The sequence below is a fragment of the Pogoniulus pusillus genome, chromosome 4 (assembly GCF_015220805.1).
Source record: "Pogoniulus pusillus isolate bPogPus1 chromosome 4, bPogPus1.pri, whole genome shotgun sequence".
Lineage (NCBI taxonomy): Eukaryota > Metazoa > Chordata > Aves > Piciformes > Lybiidae > Pogoniulus > Pogoniulus pusillus.
Window position 1 is genome coordinate 33,319,648 of NC_087267.1, and position 19,077 is coordinate 33,338,724.

Genomic DNA, 19,077 nt, shown 5'->3' on the forward strand with positions numbered 1-19,077 from the left:
TTATGATTGTTTTTTCCCCTCTCATACTTATAATTAAAAAAAAAAAAAAAAAAAAAAAAAACAACAAACCTAAACCAACAGATTCGGGTTGGATTTGAAGGATAAGACTGGGTAATTGATATGAAAAATCTTCCTGACACTTCTGGACATGATTATTTTTCTAATTTTAATTTACAAATCATAGAATCAACCAGGTTGGAAGAGACCTCCAAGATCAGCCAGTCACCAATCAACTAGACCATGGCACTAAGTGCCCCATTCACTCTTTTCTTGAACGCCTCCAGGGATGGTGATTCCACCACCTCCCTGGGTAGCCCATTCCAATGCCAATCACTCTCTCTGTGAAGAACTTCCTCCTAACATTCAGCCTATACCTCCCCTGGCACAACTTGAGACTGTGTCCCCTCGTTCTGTTGCTGGTTATCTGGGAGAAGTGACCAATCCCCACCCGGCTACAGTGTCCCTTCAGGTAGTTGTAGACAGCAATGAGGTCATGCCTGAGATTCAAGGGATAAAGCTCAAAGGGTTTAATTAGTATATGTTAATGAGTTGATCACTTGAAGTGTAGTTCCCTCAACAGAATTTTTTATACATTTGATGTCTTCTTAATCAGTCTGGTTGATGCATCTTCATACATGGAGCTGCATCTCTTAATATTTGCAATGAGAGTTCACTACTTTTGGTGCCTATTGCTCTGCAAAAAGTCAGTGCAGTTAATTGTCACCTACATGAATTCTGCATTGTCTTGGCTATCAACAGTGCTGTTTGCCAGAGAGGTTCTGAAGTACAGCCCTGGCATTTGTTTTGGCAATCCTAGTTCAGGCTTGTATTATTATTGCTATCCTGACACTGTTTCACAAGATATTTCTCAGTTTGATTTGACCTGAATTCCAAAACAGACTTGTAATTCCATTCCCCTGCAGTTCTGTGTGTTGGATGAAGTCTGTGAGATTGTTTGAAGTTCTACAGTTTGAAAACATCGGTATTTGTTGAACTAGTCTGTAAATTTGGAAATTATGCCAACCTTGATTTCTATTTGGCTTAGACTGTTTATTTCCCAGATACTGCAAAACTACAAATTTTCCATTTTGCTTTTGAACTTGATTTTATATAAGCTGAACTTTAAATTTAATTGTGTAGTAGATAATTGAAGAACACTAAAATTATTGTAATGTCTCATAATCTTTTGTATCTTTTGTTACAGTCTCCACTTCCCTCTTTTAATCATACCACAGTAGCTAAGGGTGCCTAGTTGTTCTTCTGCCTTGGCTGTTTCTAGTTGTGCCTTAACATAGTATTAGAAACTTTTCAGATTCAGAAGATCGTTTTTATTCTCTCCTTGCCCAGCAAGTTTGAGTCTTGGTGACTTGTAGAGCAAGGAAGTGTATTTTTTGACTGGCATCAACTGTACATTTCACATACAAGTATGGACAAAAATGCTTACACCCATGAGGCACACAGGGTTTGGCCTTGTTCTGCTTTGAGTTTCTGCCACTACGTTTTTTAATGCCACTGGGATTTTTCCTTTGTCTGGATTCCTCAAATAGGTTTAGAGGAACAAACAATACAGCAGCTCAAGACATGCATATGCTAAAATATTCAGTAGTTCTTTGTAGATTAAAAATTGTTTTATTTCTAAATGTGTGTACATGTTTGTGTACAGTATTTCAGAGTTTATTTCTTGGCTTCCAGGGTGTTTACAGTTGTTTCACAATGTTTTGACTTCTCCAGGAGGGATCATGAAATTGTTGGGTTTTTTTTCTCCCATAAACAAACACAGCCACTAAAAATCTCTCTAAAAGTCAAAATGTTCCAGAAGGAATTCCAAACAGGACTAAAGAAGGTCATAAACTTGCCAGTTTAAATTTCCCCATCTTTATAGACAAGTGGCTTTTCCAAAGGTGGATACACACAACACAATATTTTATATCTATTTTCACTCCACAATTACAGAAAAGAAAATGCATTTTTATTAATTGACAGCTTTCTGGCTGTGGAATGTAAAACTGTTGTGGTTGTTCATAGGAGAAATCATATAATATTGAAATATTCTCAAAATTGCATCTCACTTTTATTACAGTTTTAATTGTGATTGCCCTTGATTTCTAAAAAGTTGCCTTTTAAAAGGGAAGGGTCTCCAATATGTTATGAGAATGGCTGAATTATTACCCAATTTGGTTTCTTCTACCTGGTATCAAGTGATAGAATGAGAGGCAGTGGCCTCAAGTTGCACCAGGGGAGGTTTAGATTAGATATTTATTTCCTGCAAGAGTGGTCAGGCACTGGAATAGGCTACCCAGGGTTGGGGTGGAGTTGACATCCCTGGAGGTGTTAAAAAAATGTGTGGACATGGCACCTGGGGACATGGTTTAATGGCCATGGTGGTGCTGGTTTGACAATTGGACTTGATGAACTTAGAGGGCTTTTTCAACCCAAACAATTCTATGATACTGTGAGTCTGTTTAAGCAGAGGTCACAGATACTAAAAATGTAACCTGGTACGTAACTGAAATATTAATATTACGTAGGAGCTCTGACAGGAGAAGATCTCAGAATATTTTTTTTCCCAGAGTTTTTCTGCCTCCTCAGATTTTATATATCATACTTTCTCATTTTGTATGGTTTCAGGATTTGTTTGGGTTTTTTTTGTTTATTTTTTAATTTTGGCCATACAGTGACATAGAGCTGTGAATAACTTCAGTGATACTGCTCACACAAGTTAGATCTGCTTTGGCAGGAGGGTTACACTAGATGATTTTTCAAGGTCCCTTCTAGACCCTGACATTCTGTGATTCTCCTCAAGATCTCTATGTTCTGTCAAAGGGTTCTTTTTACATGTAATTACTTTCTGCAAGGTCAAGGAACACTATGAAGTTTAGGCTTATGTTGGATGGTGAGAGGGGGGAAAACACATTCTTGGGTAAGGTTTTAAATAAATTGTAGCAGTTATACCTATGGGAATCACATCTGCTTGGGCATTTCCTTTATAAGGACCTGCCTGAAGGCAACTGTGGTGATAGTTCCTATTTCTTGTTTATAATTTAGAATCAGGCTAGAGGGTTAGCTCTAAACCACCACAGCAGTGTCTGGACTCCTCAGTTTAACAGGTTGTCAAAATCTAGTGAAAGCTTTGAACAACCCATTCTAGTTTGGAAGTTAGTCATGCTTTGAGCAGATTGATCTAGATGGCCCCAGAGAGTTTCTGGCTTAAACTTATTATTTAGTGTTTGTTCTTTAAGACATAATGTTTTTTTGTGTTGTCTGATGTTTATGTGACAGTAACTCCAGCTATTAGAGGAATTAAAAACTACTTCATGATGGAGTGATAGAAAGCCTCTTACAAGTCTCTTGACAGGGTGGGAACTATAGACATGCCTAGTTGGCTCATGTTGTGACGTGTTTTGTTGGGACATAGGTCTCACATGTCCATGTTGTGTTCTTTACACTGCACATTTGTCTTGCACAGTCCTATATATCCCTGGAGCTAATTAACTCTATTTTGGTATTTTTATTACTTCCTAGAACTTCAAACTATGAGTCAGGCAAGTGAAGAAAGTTCCAGTGACACAGGATTGGACATCGAGGACCAACCTGTCTGTGCTCTATCTCCAACAGTTCATAGCCGAGATGAGGGATCCACTGATGTAACAGCAAGTCCTGCATTCCAGTTTTTGGATGAGGTACCACATACCCCAACCTTTAATTCCTACACCAGTGCATATTCTGTCCAAATCAATTAATCTGAAATGTCTGTTTTGTTAGAAATTGAAGGCTATAATCACAGGCTATCTGTAACTTCCCTGATGTATTTTCTTGACTGGAAAGAACATTTTGTGAAGCAGAAATATACATGGGTCATGTTCTTGGTGGGATGTGCCTAATAAACATGCTGTTTTTTCAGTGATCATGGCCTTAAGAGGAATGAGAATAGAGAGGTCTTGTTTTTGAAGTATTCTAGCTACAGAAGTAGTTGCATCATAATTTAGAGACTCAGTAACTGCAGGAAAAAATTAAAGACTCAACAGATGTAGGAAAAATCCAAGGCAAGTGGCTCCTGAGGCACTGATAACTGATGCTGGTAGAAGAAACTTTTTTGAACTCTGTTTCATTGCTGAATTTTATGTGTTACAAAGTCTAAAATAGTTCTGGTATTCTACGAGTAAGATAGCAAGTACAGATCAAATTGAAGCCTTCAAAATGTAATGCCAGAAAAGACATTAAGAGATCATCTAATCCAGAATTTGCACTGAAGTACTTGTCTAAATTATTCTTTACATTTTTTGTTGATGGAGATAGCTCTTTGGGTGTCCTTTCCCTGCACTTTATCTTGCATTGCCAGAGTATTTAATATTTTTTTTCCTAAATACAACTGTAAATTTTCCTTCGGAGTGGATGCAGCTTTCTTCTTGCCTTTCCCAGAGGAGAGTGGAGAGCGTCCAATTCCCCTCTCTTTATAATAAAAGGGTGCATCTCTTTTATACCCTTCACATTTTTCTCAAAGTTCTTACTTTAAGTTTTTTTTTCAGTCTTGGGCTCTTTCCAGCTTGTATCTGTCAGATTGGTTTGCTAGCCCAGCAAACTCTCTGCCTTATCCTAAGGTCAGTAGAAAGGAAGGGCTGAGAATTTGTAGAGAAGAGGAAAATAGGACTGCCCCTTTCCTGTCCTGCTACTAGGTCATACTGAGCATAGCATGAAGCTGCACAGTCTCTCTCTCTCTAAACTCTTATGCATTCAAGTGAAGCATACAGGAGGGAAAGAGATTTTCGCTTGCAGTCCAGTGCCAGTATACGAAGAGCTCACAGCTTTTGGTGTTGCACAAACCCCTTTTCTTCTCAGTCCAAGGCAGCTGCAAAAGTCCAGAACAGCTCAACTCTTAAAGGGAGTTGGTGCAGAAATCCTCCTGTCTACTGAAAGTATGGAGACTGCACCATAGAGAGTACTTTATTTTCCAACTACTCCCATATTTCTTCTTTATATTTTCAGTTACAGTTAATTTTTTGATATGTCAGCAGGAAGCATATGCCTAGTATGAGATCTCTCCCTTCCCCAACTGAAATAAAACTAAATGGTATGACATCCTCATCTGAGGTGCAGGAAAGAGGAGAAAACCATATAAAGGTTGATTTACATCTTTCAAGTAGAGATACTAAGTATCTGTATTCCATGCATTTCTTCTATAGCATTCAAACAATCTAACATTGTCAGTCTAGACAGACTTTTCTAAGCAGTCCTAGCTCACCAGAGAGGTCCCAGGAGACTGGAAACTGGCCAACATGAACCCCATCCACAAGAAGGGTCGGATGGAGGAACCCAGGAACTACAGACCTGTCAGCCTGACCTCAGTGCCAGGGAAACTGATGGAGCAGGTTATCTTGGGGGCAATAACTGCGCACCTGAGGGATGGCAAAGGGCTCAGGTCCAGCCAGCATGGGTTTAGGAAGGGCAGATCCTGCCTCTCCAACCTGATCTCCTTCTATGATCAGGTGACCCGCATGGTGGATGTGGGGAGGCCTGTGGATGTGGTCTATCTGGACTTCAGCAAGGCCTTTGACACTGTCCCCCACAGCAAACTGCTGGCTAAGCTGTCAGCCCACGGCTTGGATGGCAACACTCTGTGCTGGGTTAGGAACTGGCTGGAGGGCCGGACCCAGAGAGTGGTGGTGAATGGTGCCACATCCAGCTGGCGGCCAGTCACTAGCGGTGTCCCTCAAGGATCAGGCCACATCCTCTTTAACATCTTCATAGATGATCTGGATGAGTCATCTGCAAGTTTGCAGATGACACCAAGCTGGGGGCAGATGTGGCTTTGTTGGAGGGCAGAAGGGCTCTGCAGCGGGACCTTGACCACCTGGACAGATGGGCAGAGTCCAATGGGATGGCATTCAATAGCTCCAAGTGCAGGGTGCTGCACTTTGGCTACAACAACCCCATGCAGAGATACAGGCTGGGGTCGGAGTAGCTGGAGAGCAGCCAGACACAGAGGGATCTGGGGGTGCTGATTGATACCCGCCTGAACATGAGCCAGCAGTGTGCCCAGGTGGCCAAGAGAGCCAGTGGCATCCTGGCCTGCATCAGGAATGGTGTGGTCAGCAGGAGCAGGGAGGTCATTCTGCCCCTGTACTCTGCACTGGTTAAACCACACCTTGAGTACTGTGTTCAGTTCTGGGCCCCCCAGTTTAGGAGGGACATTGAGATGCTTGAGCGCGTCCAGAGAAGGGCGACGAGGCTGGTGAGAGGCCTTGAGCACAGGCCTACGAGGAGAGGCTGAGGGAGCTGGGATTGTTTAGCCTGGAGAAGAGGAGGCTCAGGGGAGACCTTATTGCTGTCTACAACTACCTGAGGGGTGGTTGTGGCCAGGAGGAGGTTGCTCTCTTCTCTCAGGTGGCCAGCACCAGAACAAGAGGACACAGCCTCAGGCTGTGCCAGGGGAAATTTAGGCTGGAGGTGAGGAGAAAGTTCTTCACTGAGAGAGTCATTGGACACTGGAATGGGCTGCCCGGGGAGGTGGTGGAGTCGCCGTCCCTGGAGCTGTTCAAGGCAGGATTGGACGTGGCACTTGGTGCCATGGTCTAGCCTTGAGCTCTGTGGTAAAGGGTTGGACTTGATGATCTGTGAGGTCTCTTCCAACCTTGTTGATACTGTGATAATTTCTGCTGCTAACAAAATGGTTTTAGTCCTCTCCTAACTTAGGTCAAATGGTAGGTGTAGGCAACTTTGCTTTATAAAAAAGTAAAGTCAATACCTCCTTAAATTAAAAACTTTATAAGACAGAAATTGTAATTTTTTTTAACATGAGCACCGTTCCAGTTTCTGTTCACCTAAGCACACATATAGTGTGCTGTGTGACCTGCTCTGTCAGGGGATTGGATTGGATGATATTTTGAGGTCCTTTCCAATCCCTAAGATTCCGTGATTGTCTGTGCTTTCTATTTCTATCCTTATAAAGCATGATCATCAGTATATTTTTGTGTGGTAACCATGGCAGTGGATCATTTGTTTCAGTATTCTCCAAACATGTATGCATTCAATTAATGTAAAAATCCTAAGACAGCTGTTGGACCTAAACAACATTTTTTACTTAAACTGAACCTGGCACATTCCGCATTTCATGCTTCAAAGGCTTGTGACACAATATAAAAGCTGTGTAAGTATGTTAATATAGACAGCAAAAACAGAGGTTGCCTTCACCTTCACCAATAGAAATCTGCCTGCTAACTAAATAAACCTTGTTTTAACTGTATTGATAGGGTCATTTGGAGAGTCAGGAATGATAATGTGGGGTTACAGGGCTGATAAAAGCTGGAGTCTCTGGGGCAGTTGCAGCAGTTCTCAGCAAGCAAGCTGTCGTTTACATAGTGAACATTAAACAGAGCAGTCATTGTGATAGGTGAGTGGATTGTTCCAGTTTGTGGTAACTCCTATAAGAAACTGTGGAGGAGTGGGGTGGATTTACAGATGTCTTTTGATAGCAGGAACGGGAACAGAGACAACATAATGTGCTTTTTTTCTATCCAGAGGCTCTTCTTACAGCTTGCAGGTGACATTGTGGGGAAACACAGAGTCAGTAACCTGCTGGGTGTGTTCTGATTACCACAAAGCAGGTGATATTTCTGGTTGTTTTTCAAAAGTATATTTCTTCTATCTTGCTTTAAAGGCAAGGGCAGATTTTTTGCCACACAGAGGAAGCGCGGCTCCTGAAAGCTCTAAGACTAGGGGAAGGAGTAATCTTTGACTGCAGCATCTCTTTGTCTTTTGGCCTTTACTCAACAATTTCTGAGGCTTGTAAGACTCAGTGAGAAAAGCATTTTGCTGTCTTATGTTCCAAAGCTAGCGCTGTCATCCCCTTTCCGCACCCAAAATATATCTACCTTGTCTTGACTTATGATGCTTTACGACAGAATTGTATGGTGAGAACATCAGAGAGATGTTAACTAAATGTATTCAGTAAGAATGTCCAGTGCTGGAGAATCATTTTATATGGATTAGGTTTCTCTAAATGATAAAAAGATGATATCTGGTTTACTTATTAAAAAAACCTAAGACCAAATACTCTTCATTGTGCTGGCTTGAGGCTAATTGAAATATTTTCCTGAGAGAAATTAAATCCTTAGCTGTGAGAAGAAAGAAAAAAAAAAACCCATGTACCCTATATCACCCATTCTTCTGCTGAGAAATGCAACTAGTCAAAATATAGATAAGACACTCACTTCTCACACACTTCTCAGCTCTCACTTCTGGCTGTGCCTTCTTTCTGGTGGTTTGGTCTCAGTGGCTGCCTCTGACATATACGTGGGTTGATCTGGTTATTTCTGAAGGAAGGGAAAGAGGGAGGGGGAAGGGGGTTTGGGTCGGGAGCCTTCCTGGAGACTTTAATTGTTTCTGGGAGGGATATTGTGTTTCTGTATTACTTGTAATTTGCATATAACTGTATATATTTGTATATATATGCTTGTATATTGAGCTAAGCTGTAAATATACCTTCATTCTTTAACTCCAGTTGGCTGAGTCTAGTCTGGGTGATTTTCTTAAGTGGGGGTGGGTAACTCCCAAACCATCACACTCATGAAAACAGCCTTAAAGATTTGTGTGAGGAAGACTACTTACTTTTGTGTTTAGCATATAGGAGGTGAATCTATCCAAAGAAAGAAATGAAGAAGTGAAGTCTACTTCTCCATAAAACTCACTGGCTACATGTAATTGCTTAAAAATACGTGTGTAAAACATACTGTCTCCTGTGTGATTCTAAATGCTGGTGTATCATTTCAATACAAGTGTAATATGAATTAGACTTACTATTTGTCTTGATTATATGCACATAACTAAGTAATTTGAGATATTTTTACCAGTTATTATTTTCAAAACAGATTCTTTTTTTAGTGAAATCAGAAAAAAAATTATGAACTTAGGATATTGATTCATATCTTGTTCTTATGACTTGTGTGAAGGTTAGCTTTGACACATCATCTTAAACCACTGTTTTCTGGTTACCATTAAGATCAATAGCCAGTTCACTTCTGGCAGAAGTATTATAGCTCCATAAAAGTTTAATTAAAGCTGTGAATGAAAGAGATCAGTTTAGTGAGTGGAATGTTAGCACTGAGCAGGGCCTGTGGACCATATTACTCAGCCATTTTTCTTTGAAAATTAAGTCTGTCTCTTCAGGCTCATATATACCTTACTGTTTTTCACCTCTCTCCTACAAAGAAGAACAGAAATCTGTTGACTTACAAAAATCTATTTCAAATCTCTTTCTTGTCAGGCCAGTGTTTAGTTTTTATGTTTTACTCTGTGGAAAATGGTAAGTTACAACCTTCCTGTGACATAAAATCAGAGAAGCTAGAGTCAAGATGACACCTTTCTATCTTAATTGATTTTGTTTTAATTTATAAACATGGTGGTCTCTGTATGAGTCAAGAACCATTTTAATTTCCTTTTGAAAATAATCACATACAAATTTCAGTTTATTCTCCAACAAATTATCAAACTGTGTTGTTTTCAGCTCACTCTCTGACTTTCATTGCAGTGTTTCCCAAAAAATGCTATTAAGGAAACAGATACTTGCATTTAAAAAAAAAGAACAAAAACGTCAATCACTGCTTTCAGAGTTTATTTTCAGACTTTATTTTCCTTTCTTCTCTGTCTGTCTGAATTTTTACTTTTCCTTTTCTGTAAAGCAATGCATAAAAAGCCAAGGCATTACAGTCTTTTGGCTGATCACATTGAACAGATGAGTTTGTGCCTTTATTTTTTGGAAACAAGTCATAGGAATTTTGCTAGCAAACCTGCTGTTAGTAATCTTCGCTAGAAATCACAATGTAAGTCTTAGCAAGAACAAACCCACAAGTGTTTTCATATGCTAATCAGTGCTACATAGATCTTTTCTTTAAATTGCAATACATGTTTTGAATTATTGAACATTAAGCAGAAACCCAATGCTTTTGTTTGGATAAAAAATGGCATGCTCTTAATTTGGATTATGGTTTCTGTGCACATGCTTTGATGAAAATTGCAGTGATCTGACAGGTTGTGTGTAATACAAAATCCAGATGAGTTTGTGTCTTCTCTTTCATGTTAAAGATTTAGGTTTGTGTAAACTCTCGATTGGGCAATTACTTTGTTCTCTTCCAAAATATGAATAGTTTCCAAAAGATATCTGAGATTTTGGTCTTTGATACTGTCTGGCTGCTGCAGTGTCATAAAACAGAGCTATCATTGCTAGGAGTTACTCTCCTAGCACGTCGCACTGCAGCAGCATGACCTGCATGTCCACTTTGTTGGACATCCGAAGTTTTCTTTTTGCTTCAAATTTCACAGAAAATCAATAAAATGACTTATGAAAACTTTCTGGATAGTCCCCATAAACATCTATGACAGTAGTCCAGCTTTAACAGTGTGACTTAATTTTATTACACCAAAGTAAACAAAAAATAATGCTCGCAACAAGTAGCTGGAGTTACACTTCGTAAAGCTAGTACACACTGCTGAAGAATCAGCTACAACAGTTCCAGGCAGGTAACATTCAGATGTATGTGACAAAATCACACTGGTTTTTTTTATTTAAAAAAAAAGTCAGACAGGGTTTTGTAGCTTATGTTAGTCACATTTGCTTAGTCTATTAAAATGTCTGTGCTTTACAGTGTTTCCTTTAAATAAGATAAAAAAGGGGACATTTTCTTTTCTAACAACTTAGCAGGAAAATGACATTTTCAAGTAGAAGCTGTAGGTATAAGTCATACTTAGTTACCATATAATGAAGAGGAGCACATTGTGCATTTAATGCAAAATGTTTAAATATAACCATATGCAAACAGATGTTTGCTCTTCTAACCAATGTCATGAATTGCCTCTTTAAAAAAAAGTATTATTTAGACAATTTTTTTATTCCTAAATAAATATTCTGTAACTTCAAAACAAGTTCTCAAGCAAAGATTATACATCTTAGAATTAAAATTTTTCATTAGTCTTTAAAATGGAAATAAACTAAACCAAATCACATTTTACACTGAGCTATCATTCAAAGTATTTACTTCTTTAAAATATATATTAATATTTTACAGTTTACCAATTGCCACTGTTGCATATTTGCATAGCTTGTAACCAAAAGAGTTCTTTTAATAATCTTACAAAACAGTAAAGGTTGTCTTTGTAAAGCATTAGGTGAGGTGAGCACTTCTTTTTTTCTGGTATGTCACTTTTAATCAAAAAGGCAACGCCAGTAAAAACCACACTTGAACTGGTAAAGAATTACAGTCTTAGTATAGTTGAGCTGCATCTGAAGATTGGCACAAGTGAAATAGCCTCTTGCTAAGCCAAACTGCATCTCCACTCAGTCACTGAAGTTATACAGAACCTTGTCCTTCCTAGGGTAACCAATAGACATGTGTAGCCACATTTGAGCCTGCTATCTAGAGCAAGAGCTAATTTGCACTTCCTGATGTATTTGAAAATTTGATTGTTTTATTTGTTACTTTTTAGGAGAAAAAAAGTCTTTCATATGTTCTCTGTTCTGTTTGTAATTTACAGTGGGTTGTTCATGTTTCTGTGGCTCAGAGCAGGGAAACACAATCTTCTTGTATCTTACAAAAACTCATAATCTTTCTTATAATGTTAAATACTAATGGTAGCAAGAATGAGAAGTGTTTAAGTGAGAAATGGAGTCTACAAGGGTCATCTTGTAGCATTTAACTTGCCTAAAGGCCCCAGGAGAAAGCAAAATGGCCTGGAAACTCTTATTGAATGTATTTAGAGGCATGGATTCTTCTTGATATATCTTCTTCCAACCTACCTGCCTACAGAATTGTGCAATAATCTACGTAACAGCTTCTTCGTCTCACAAATGGCAGTATGACTTTGAGCTTGAGTGGAGGAACCAACATGAGCAAGAACTGTTGTCTTTCTTGACATACTCTCTACATTATTTCCACTTGCATTTATTCAATTCCACCACCAACTTCTTTGAATAATCTTTGATAAAGGGGGTAAGAGTTGAGGAATCATCATCATTTTCTAAGTCCTCTTCAAGGTTTGGAGTGTTTTTTTCATGTCATTGGGCAAACTTTGTGGCTTTCTCTTTCCTAGTCTTTATACAAATAATAGTTTGTAGCACTTAATGATATTGATGTTGCCCTGGTATACCTGTGAAATTGTGAAGGATAGATGATATACAAAGTGAGGCTGTTCATTCAAAGTGTTGAAAAATAATTGTTATCAGTTATCTGTGCTAGATTGTGTGGTCCCACTCTGTCAGGGAGGCTGGACTCAATGATCTTCTTGGGTCCCTTCCAACCCCTAATATCTTGTGTCCTGTGATCCCTCTGACTTATTTTGGGATTAAAATGTAGGTGTTTGTTCACACACAATTTGTGGAAGGCCATTTGCCAACTGGTATATCACAGTCAGTAAAAGCACCAAAAGCAATGTTTAGAACATTTACATAAAGATACCAAGACTCGAATAGTTTTAGCAGGAACTATTCAGAAATATTTATGCTGTTTTTAATAAGTGATATGGGTCAGACCATCTCTAAAACTGCATGTGGCAGGGTGCTGTTTTGTCTGGAGCTCTTTTATGCCAAATATAACTGAATACTTGAATTCTTAGTATAATACTGAGTAAGTATGATTTTGAGTGCAATCCAATGCAAACTAGTTAAGAAAAAGGTATAGAATTACTGCACAAAGCTTTTTGGTCTGATCATGATTTTTACTGACTTGAAGGCTTGCCTGTATCCACTGGGAATACCGTCAGAAATACCATGCCACGTACCCCAGAAAATGCCATTGCGAACACCTTTGTATTTCTTGTGGTAGTACTTGCCATTGAGATTGGCAGACAAGCATGCATCAAACCACCAGCCTGAGCTGTAATATGCTCCACAGTTCCCTGAAGGATACCTGTCATTGTCCTTGTCTGGAGTTGTGAAGAACCTCTGGTCATGGTTGTAATGCTTGCTGTAGCGCAGGGCATCCCCGGCCGTGCCACTGTAGCCGTGAACACTCAGTCGGTACTTCAGGTATTCGTTGGCCACATAGAAGTGTTCATATCTTGCATACTCCCTGATACCATCAAAATCTTCAAGTTCAATTCTCAGTTGCATTTCCTGGCTCTTTGTCAAGAGATGAATTTTGTCATTCCCCAGCCAAAACTCCCTGCTAAGGTTTCCAAAGCCATTTTTGTAGTCGTTCCAGGTCCTGTTGAAGTTAGTGCTACCATCCTGACGCCGCTGCAGCACTGTCCAGCCACCTCCTTGTGTTTGCATGTCACAGTAAACCTCAAAGCTAGCATTTCTGGAGTCGGGGCTAATTCTGTAGAGCCCATTACTTCTTCTGCCTGCCATATAGTGATCGGCACAGTCTCTCTGCATTATTTGTATTACTGGTGGAAGAGCAGATAGTCTTATTAGAAATAGAAACATCATTGCCATTTCAAAATAAACACAGTTTTGTACCCAGATTGATGTGACATACAGAACTTGAAATGAGGAGACCTCTACGTAGGGAATAGTCCTGAACCAATTTCAGTTCTAGGCAGAAACTGCTTTTTTTCCCATCAGATTTACTCTATTATAGATGCCACCTAGGGTCACTGTGTGAGATACCTGTCCAAACACACACCACACACACAGACCCCATTTAAATTACTTCTTTCAAATGAAAGCTGCTTAATATTAGGACATTTTGATTGTCTGCTTTTCCTCTTCATTAAGTTCTGTAAATTCAGCCTGATTTCTTTAGTCCATATTTCTAATGTTTCGTGGTTACGCACTTGGTGCTTTTTGTATTTAAAAGTATACCATCAACCCCTGCCTGTCATTTAAATATCTTCATCCAGCAGTATGTTAGAGAAAAGCTTTGTCCATATGGAAATGACTTTTATCTGGCTGTTGTTACATTGTCATCATTTGGTACAGAACATAGCATTGTTAGGAATGTTTACTGTACTTCAGGAAGAAGGACAAAAAATAATCAAATTGTCTCATCTATTGTAGTAATACTGTGATTCCTGGAAAGATGAAGCTACGAAAGTGACAGTGCTCTCCTGTGTATGTGGCATTGCTAGCTTTATAGTAAGGAAAAGTTTGAGCATTGGCCATTAACGCAGCTTTTGTGCAACTATGGGTGATGCAGTTTATTCAAAGGAGAAATACCCGCAGGTTTTTCTGGCAGAGTGAAAATCTCTTTATGATCTGCAATGTCATCCAGTCAGTGTGTTCTTAAGTGAGTGATACAGAGAGCTCTGAGGTTCTGAGTGAAGAATCAAAACCATAATGTTAACTCCTAGTGCAGATTTTAATTTATGGACATGTTAATTTCTAGGCTTGAATTGCCTTTTTTTTTTTCCTTAGGAAATTTAAACAAAGTACTTGAAAGGGATGAGTGTTTGTAGTCTACAGAAGGGAATAAGTCTTAGGAGTCCTTGTTTGCCAGTACAGAAAACTGGGCATCTGTGATAGCACAAAGTAGATAAATTAGAGTCTCAAAGGCCGAATCTAAATCCACAATTTATTTCACTGTACATTGGTGGGCTAAGTTTTGGGGTGGATGTTGCCAAAGAGTATTAATTGCAGACAAAATGCTTTTATAATCCACCTAAACTCTTACTTAAATGGAGTTTTGTTAATTTTCAATGGATGCAGGAACAGCTTCTGTGTAGGAAGAAGCTGTAGCTGCTACCCTTGCTAGTTTTCATAATAAATATATTGCTACAAAATGTTTGGCATCAGTTACTGTAAAATATAAGGAATATATACATGGTCATAATCAGTGTTCGACAACTCAGTGTGAGAAACATCTCAAATTAACCTGTTAAGAAAAACTATTTCAATTTGATTCATTGCCCATTATCAATATACCAAGTATCTTTCATTCTTCTTGTCCATGTTTCACATCTGAATTATTTTTTTATTCATACTGATTTATATATGATTTTAAATGATTGTTGATATACTCAAGGCAGTACCTTTGTGTGTTTGCTCTTGTCAGATTTTCAAGAATTTCAGCTGTACAGACAGTGTACCATCTGTAGATTCTACAATTTTCAACATGGGTAGACACAAGAAGAGTTTGATTTTAAACTTCAGTGCTAAGCAACAAAGGCTTAAATGTGACAATGCAGACTAATCTTCCTCTGCTTAGTCTCTAGAGAGCCCTATCATCATGTGTATGATATCAAAGTGGTAGATACACAGTCTAGTCACTTGGGTTTGTTCAGAGATTCTTGTATGTGATATAAAAACTTTATAGCTTAAAAAAAAAACTCTCAATCTTCCCTTAGTAAGTCAACATTACAAAGAAATTATTAGTTTTATTCCTTTTTTTTAATTAGGACAATTTGTCAGTGCTAGCTCCTGTTTTCTGTTTCATATTGCTTATGCCTTAGCTTCATGGTTAGGGTTTAGTATGACAATGATAGTACATATGTTACTCTCTTGAGAAATACTGTTGATAAACATTTTTAGATATTTGCTGTGATGATAGAAACAATATTTTATTATCAATCTGTTAAAAACTAAACACTTAAATTCACTCAGTGTTTAATAATGTCTTACAAACCTCTTCAGTTTCACATTAAAAAAAACCCCATGGAGTTTTGTAAGACATACTAAAGAAAATTCCCCCCTTCTCATGCAAAGAGAAAATGTGTCATCCATTGATGTTTAATATCCTTAATGAAGGGTAGCATGGTGTATAAAATAAAAGTTTCATGTTTAGTAACTGAGTTGCAAGTGAAATGTCATGAAAATTCATGTTTTAAATCACACAGCAAGGTGCAGTTCTAGGAGGAACTGAACACCTGTAGCTCTCAGAAACCCTCTTGCAGCAGCTGAAATGTTTTACAACAGTACAAATAAACACTAAAAGAGCAAGCACTTAACTTGTGAAGTTACTAGCACAGCCATTTGGTTAAAATAGGTTTAATTTTTTTAAACTAATATTTTTGAAAAGCAGAGAAAGCTTATACAGGCAGTAATAATTAACAGGCTACGTACCAGGTCTTGGCTGCATTGCTGGACATTTAGAAGAACATTTGTTATCCAGACTGTTCACAACAAATGTTAAATTAGCCACTTGGTTGTCAACATAATGTTTAACATTATTCATATTTATGAGGCTCATCTTCTCTATGTGACCCTGCAGTGTCTGGATCTGGCTCTTTGCATTTTTTAAGCTGGTTGCCATTCTGTTAACTTTGCTTTGCAGTTCCTTTACTCTGTTGTCTTGGATTTTGCTGTCTTCTGTGGGATTTTCTGCATTGGGTAGCAGAAATTCATTACTACTGTCTCTTTCTTGATTGTCATCTGCCTGCAGCTTGCAGTCTTGGCAGCATTTCTTCAGCTTGTTTACTGCTTCTTTAAGGGTCTGTACTTCTTTGAGAGTCTTCTCAAGCAGTCTGAATTCTTTAGGTAACTGGATAGTCATCGAAGGCAAATTTATCTGATAGGGACAATCCTCTCCTTCATCACACTTGCGATTAGTTTTGAGCTTTATAGGACAAGTCTCAGCACCTTTTTTTTCTTGGGCTGCTTCTTCATCTTCTGAAGCAATTGCAAAGACATTTGTTAAAACAAGGAGAGCTGCCTTCAGCAAGACTAAATAAGTGAGCAGTTTCATCTTCACAGAGAAGCTAGCAGTATGAGGAAGTATGCAAAAGTGGAACAAGTTTATAAGGGCGGCTTGAAGCCTCTGAGTTATCAGACTGCCTCCACTGTTCTCAGAAATGGGTGGGAGTGCTTGCATCACGAGTGATTGTAATAGAGTGAAGGAGGTAGTGCTTCCCAGAGCAGCACGTCACCGTGTGCATTCCTGACTCAGAACTACTGTATGTGAGCAAAAGGATGGAATGTATGTGTGCTGATCACTTAGGCAGTTTAATTTCATTCCTTGTCGTACATGGATTTTTTTTTTCTTTCTAATCACTTAGCTTTGTGTTATAGCACTCTTTAACATCTGTTTCTTGAGTCTTCTGAAACTGCCTCTGGAAACCAGGCTGGTTTTACCACAGCAGGTGGAAAAGGCGAAAGCCTGCCCCTCTCCCCGAGGTTCATCGCAGCAATAGTTCACTGACACTCGCTCCCTTTTTTCCCCATGTTGAAACACACATATGGTTTGATTTTAAACATCTTTCAGGACAGAGTTACAAACTAAGGAGGATGAGCACCACTTTCTCCTTCCTATTTTGCCTGGAGCTGCTTAAACTAGTTATCTGGACTACTAATGATTTATGTAACACATTACAGGTAAAATTAATTGTTAGCTACTTCTGAGTACTTCTTATTGAACCTAACTGAGGGAAACACACACACACAGATCCCTCTTTGAGTGGGATCCTAGCTGCAGGATTAATTGTCTAGAAAACTCAAAGCAAATTCTGGTGTGCCGAGTAATGTCCTGAATTCCAGATCTAAAGCAAGGCAGAGAGGTAGTGAAAGAGTTCCTGTGGGCCCATCAGGTTAGGATATTCTTTTTTATATTCCTGATTTTAGGTTCATGCTTTTCTCTTTTTTTTTTTTTTTTTTTGTGCCCCTGTGTAAACTTTAAGATTTAATCATGTGCTTTGCATGACTAATCACACTAGATGGAACACTTCAACTCTAGGTGACAACTGCCATGTGCTTCCTGGTTTTTCTTCTGCATCACCGTGGCCATTCTCACATGGTGCCTCTGCAGTTTTGTTGATCTGTGTGCTTTCCCTTGTGCCCCAAAGCAGGGCTCTGTTGCCATGTCCATGCATTTAGAACTCAGTCAAGAGATAAATAACTTGTGTGGGTAAAGGAGCCTTACACCCATTACTGTTTAATTAGTTCAGTTAGAACAATTCATTTCCCTAAACTCTGTTTGAAATTGGTCATAATACAGATTAAACATTAAACAAATTAGTCACACAGATACTCTGCAAGTTCATGATCTCTGGAATGTTACACTTGGCAGAATAGGAGGGAGGCTTAGTGAAAAAAAACTACTTGTCTAACCTGCAACAATTGCTCTGGGTTCCTGCATAGCACAATGGCCTGGGCACATTTTTGGGAAATGAGCTTTGAATCTACCTCTGCTATATTCTGAATCCCAGAACCTGTCATGGTGCTTTTAGTTAGATGGGAAACCTGCATATCTCTCCCATTCAGATCGTGGGAGGTGAAAGATTCCCCTCAGACTGCATCATGAGTCTACAGTATTGACATCACTTTGTGTTTGTTTAAAATGCATCAAAACTAAAGCATTTGTAACAGATTAAATTTGTTTAAGTTGTGAGTAATTTTTTTTTCATTTATGGGATTTTTATTTCTATCAGTCTAAAATCACATATTTTGTTCTCCTGTATGGCTGCTCCTGTCAAATTGAAAAAAGCTCTATCAGCTCTTTGGAGGGGCTTTAGAAATATATGTATTCCTTAATCCCAGTTATTTGGGAAGTCGCATTCCCTACACACTGTTACTTGTTCAATTTGGAGGACTGTCTGGTGGTGTTTCCCAGGAATCAGTGCTGGGTCCAACCTTGTTCAAGATATTTACCACTGACCTGAATGAAGGAACAGAGTGTACTCTCTACAAGTTTGTGAATGATACAAAACAGAGAGGAGTGGTTGCCACACCAGAAGGCTGTGCTGACATTCAGTGACTCGTGACATGGGACAGGTTTGGAGAGTGAAGTGTAGGGTCCTGCACCTGGAGAGTAAGAGTACAGATTTGGAGTTGACCTGTTGGAAACCATCTGTGTGGAATAGGAGCTGGGAGTGCTGGTGAAAAAGCTTACCATGAGTCAGCAATATGCCCTCATGGCCAAGAAGGACTATGCTCTTCTGCAGTATATTAAGAGTGACCGGCAGGTTGAGGGAGGTTCTTTTTCCCCTCTGCTCTGCCCTAGTGAGGCTGCATCTGGAGTACTGTGTCCACTTCTGGGCTCCCCACTTCAAGAGGGACAGGAAACTGCTGGAGAGAATCCAAAGGATGGCCATGAGGGCAATTAGGATACTGGAGAGGAGAGGCTGAGGGACCTGGGGTACCTTAGCCTGAAAAAGAGAAGACTGAGAAGGGATCTTATAAACACATATAAATATCTAAAGATGGAGGTCATGAGGATG

General features: G+C 39.1%; 2 protein-coding genes across 6 annotated transcripts in view; one reads left to right on the top strand and one right to left on the bottom strand.

Moving 5' to 3' along the window:
* The window catches only part of CCDC146 (coiled-coil domain containing 146), a 97,349-nt gene that overhangs the window by 9,620 nt on the left and 68,652 nt on the right, over positions 1 to 19,077 (top strand). For all 5 annotated transcript variants that reach the window (XR_010302128.1, XM_064142542.1, XM_064142541.1 and 2 more), the window contains exon 2: positions 3,523 to 3,680. Coding sequence is in view for 4 of the 5 variants with exons in the window: in XM_064142541.1 (XP_063998611.1) it covers positions 3,523 to 3,680 (158 nt within the window). In the remaining variant the exon portion in view is untranslated. The remainder of the gene's footprint in view (positions 1 to 3,522; positions 3,681 to 19,077) is intronic.
* FGL2 (fibrinogen like 2) lies at positions 12,184 to 16,736 on the bottom strand. The gene is made up of 2 exons (XM_064142918.1): positions 15,989 to 16,736; positions 12,184 to 13,374 (listed from the first exon to the last, which is right to left on the bottom strand). Exons 1-2 carry the CDS (start codon positions 16,734 to 16,736, stop codon positions 12,668 to 12,670), a joined length of 1,455 nt encoding a protein of 484 aa, XP_063998988.1. The 3' UTR covers positions 12,184 to 12,667.

Coding starts and splice junctions, on each gene's coding strand:
- FGL2 (XM_064142918.1), bottom strand. CDS start 16,736: ATGCAAGCACTCCCACCCATTTCTGAGAACAGTGGAGGCAGTCTGATA. Junction 13,375..15,988: donor AGCAATGCAGCCAAGACCTG/GTACGTAGCCTG, acceptor CTCTTCCACCAG/TAATACAAATAATGCAGAGA.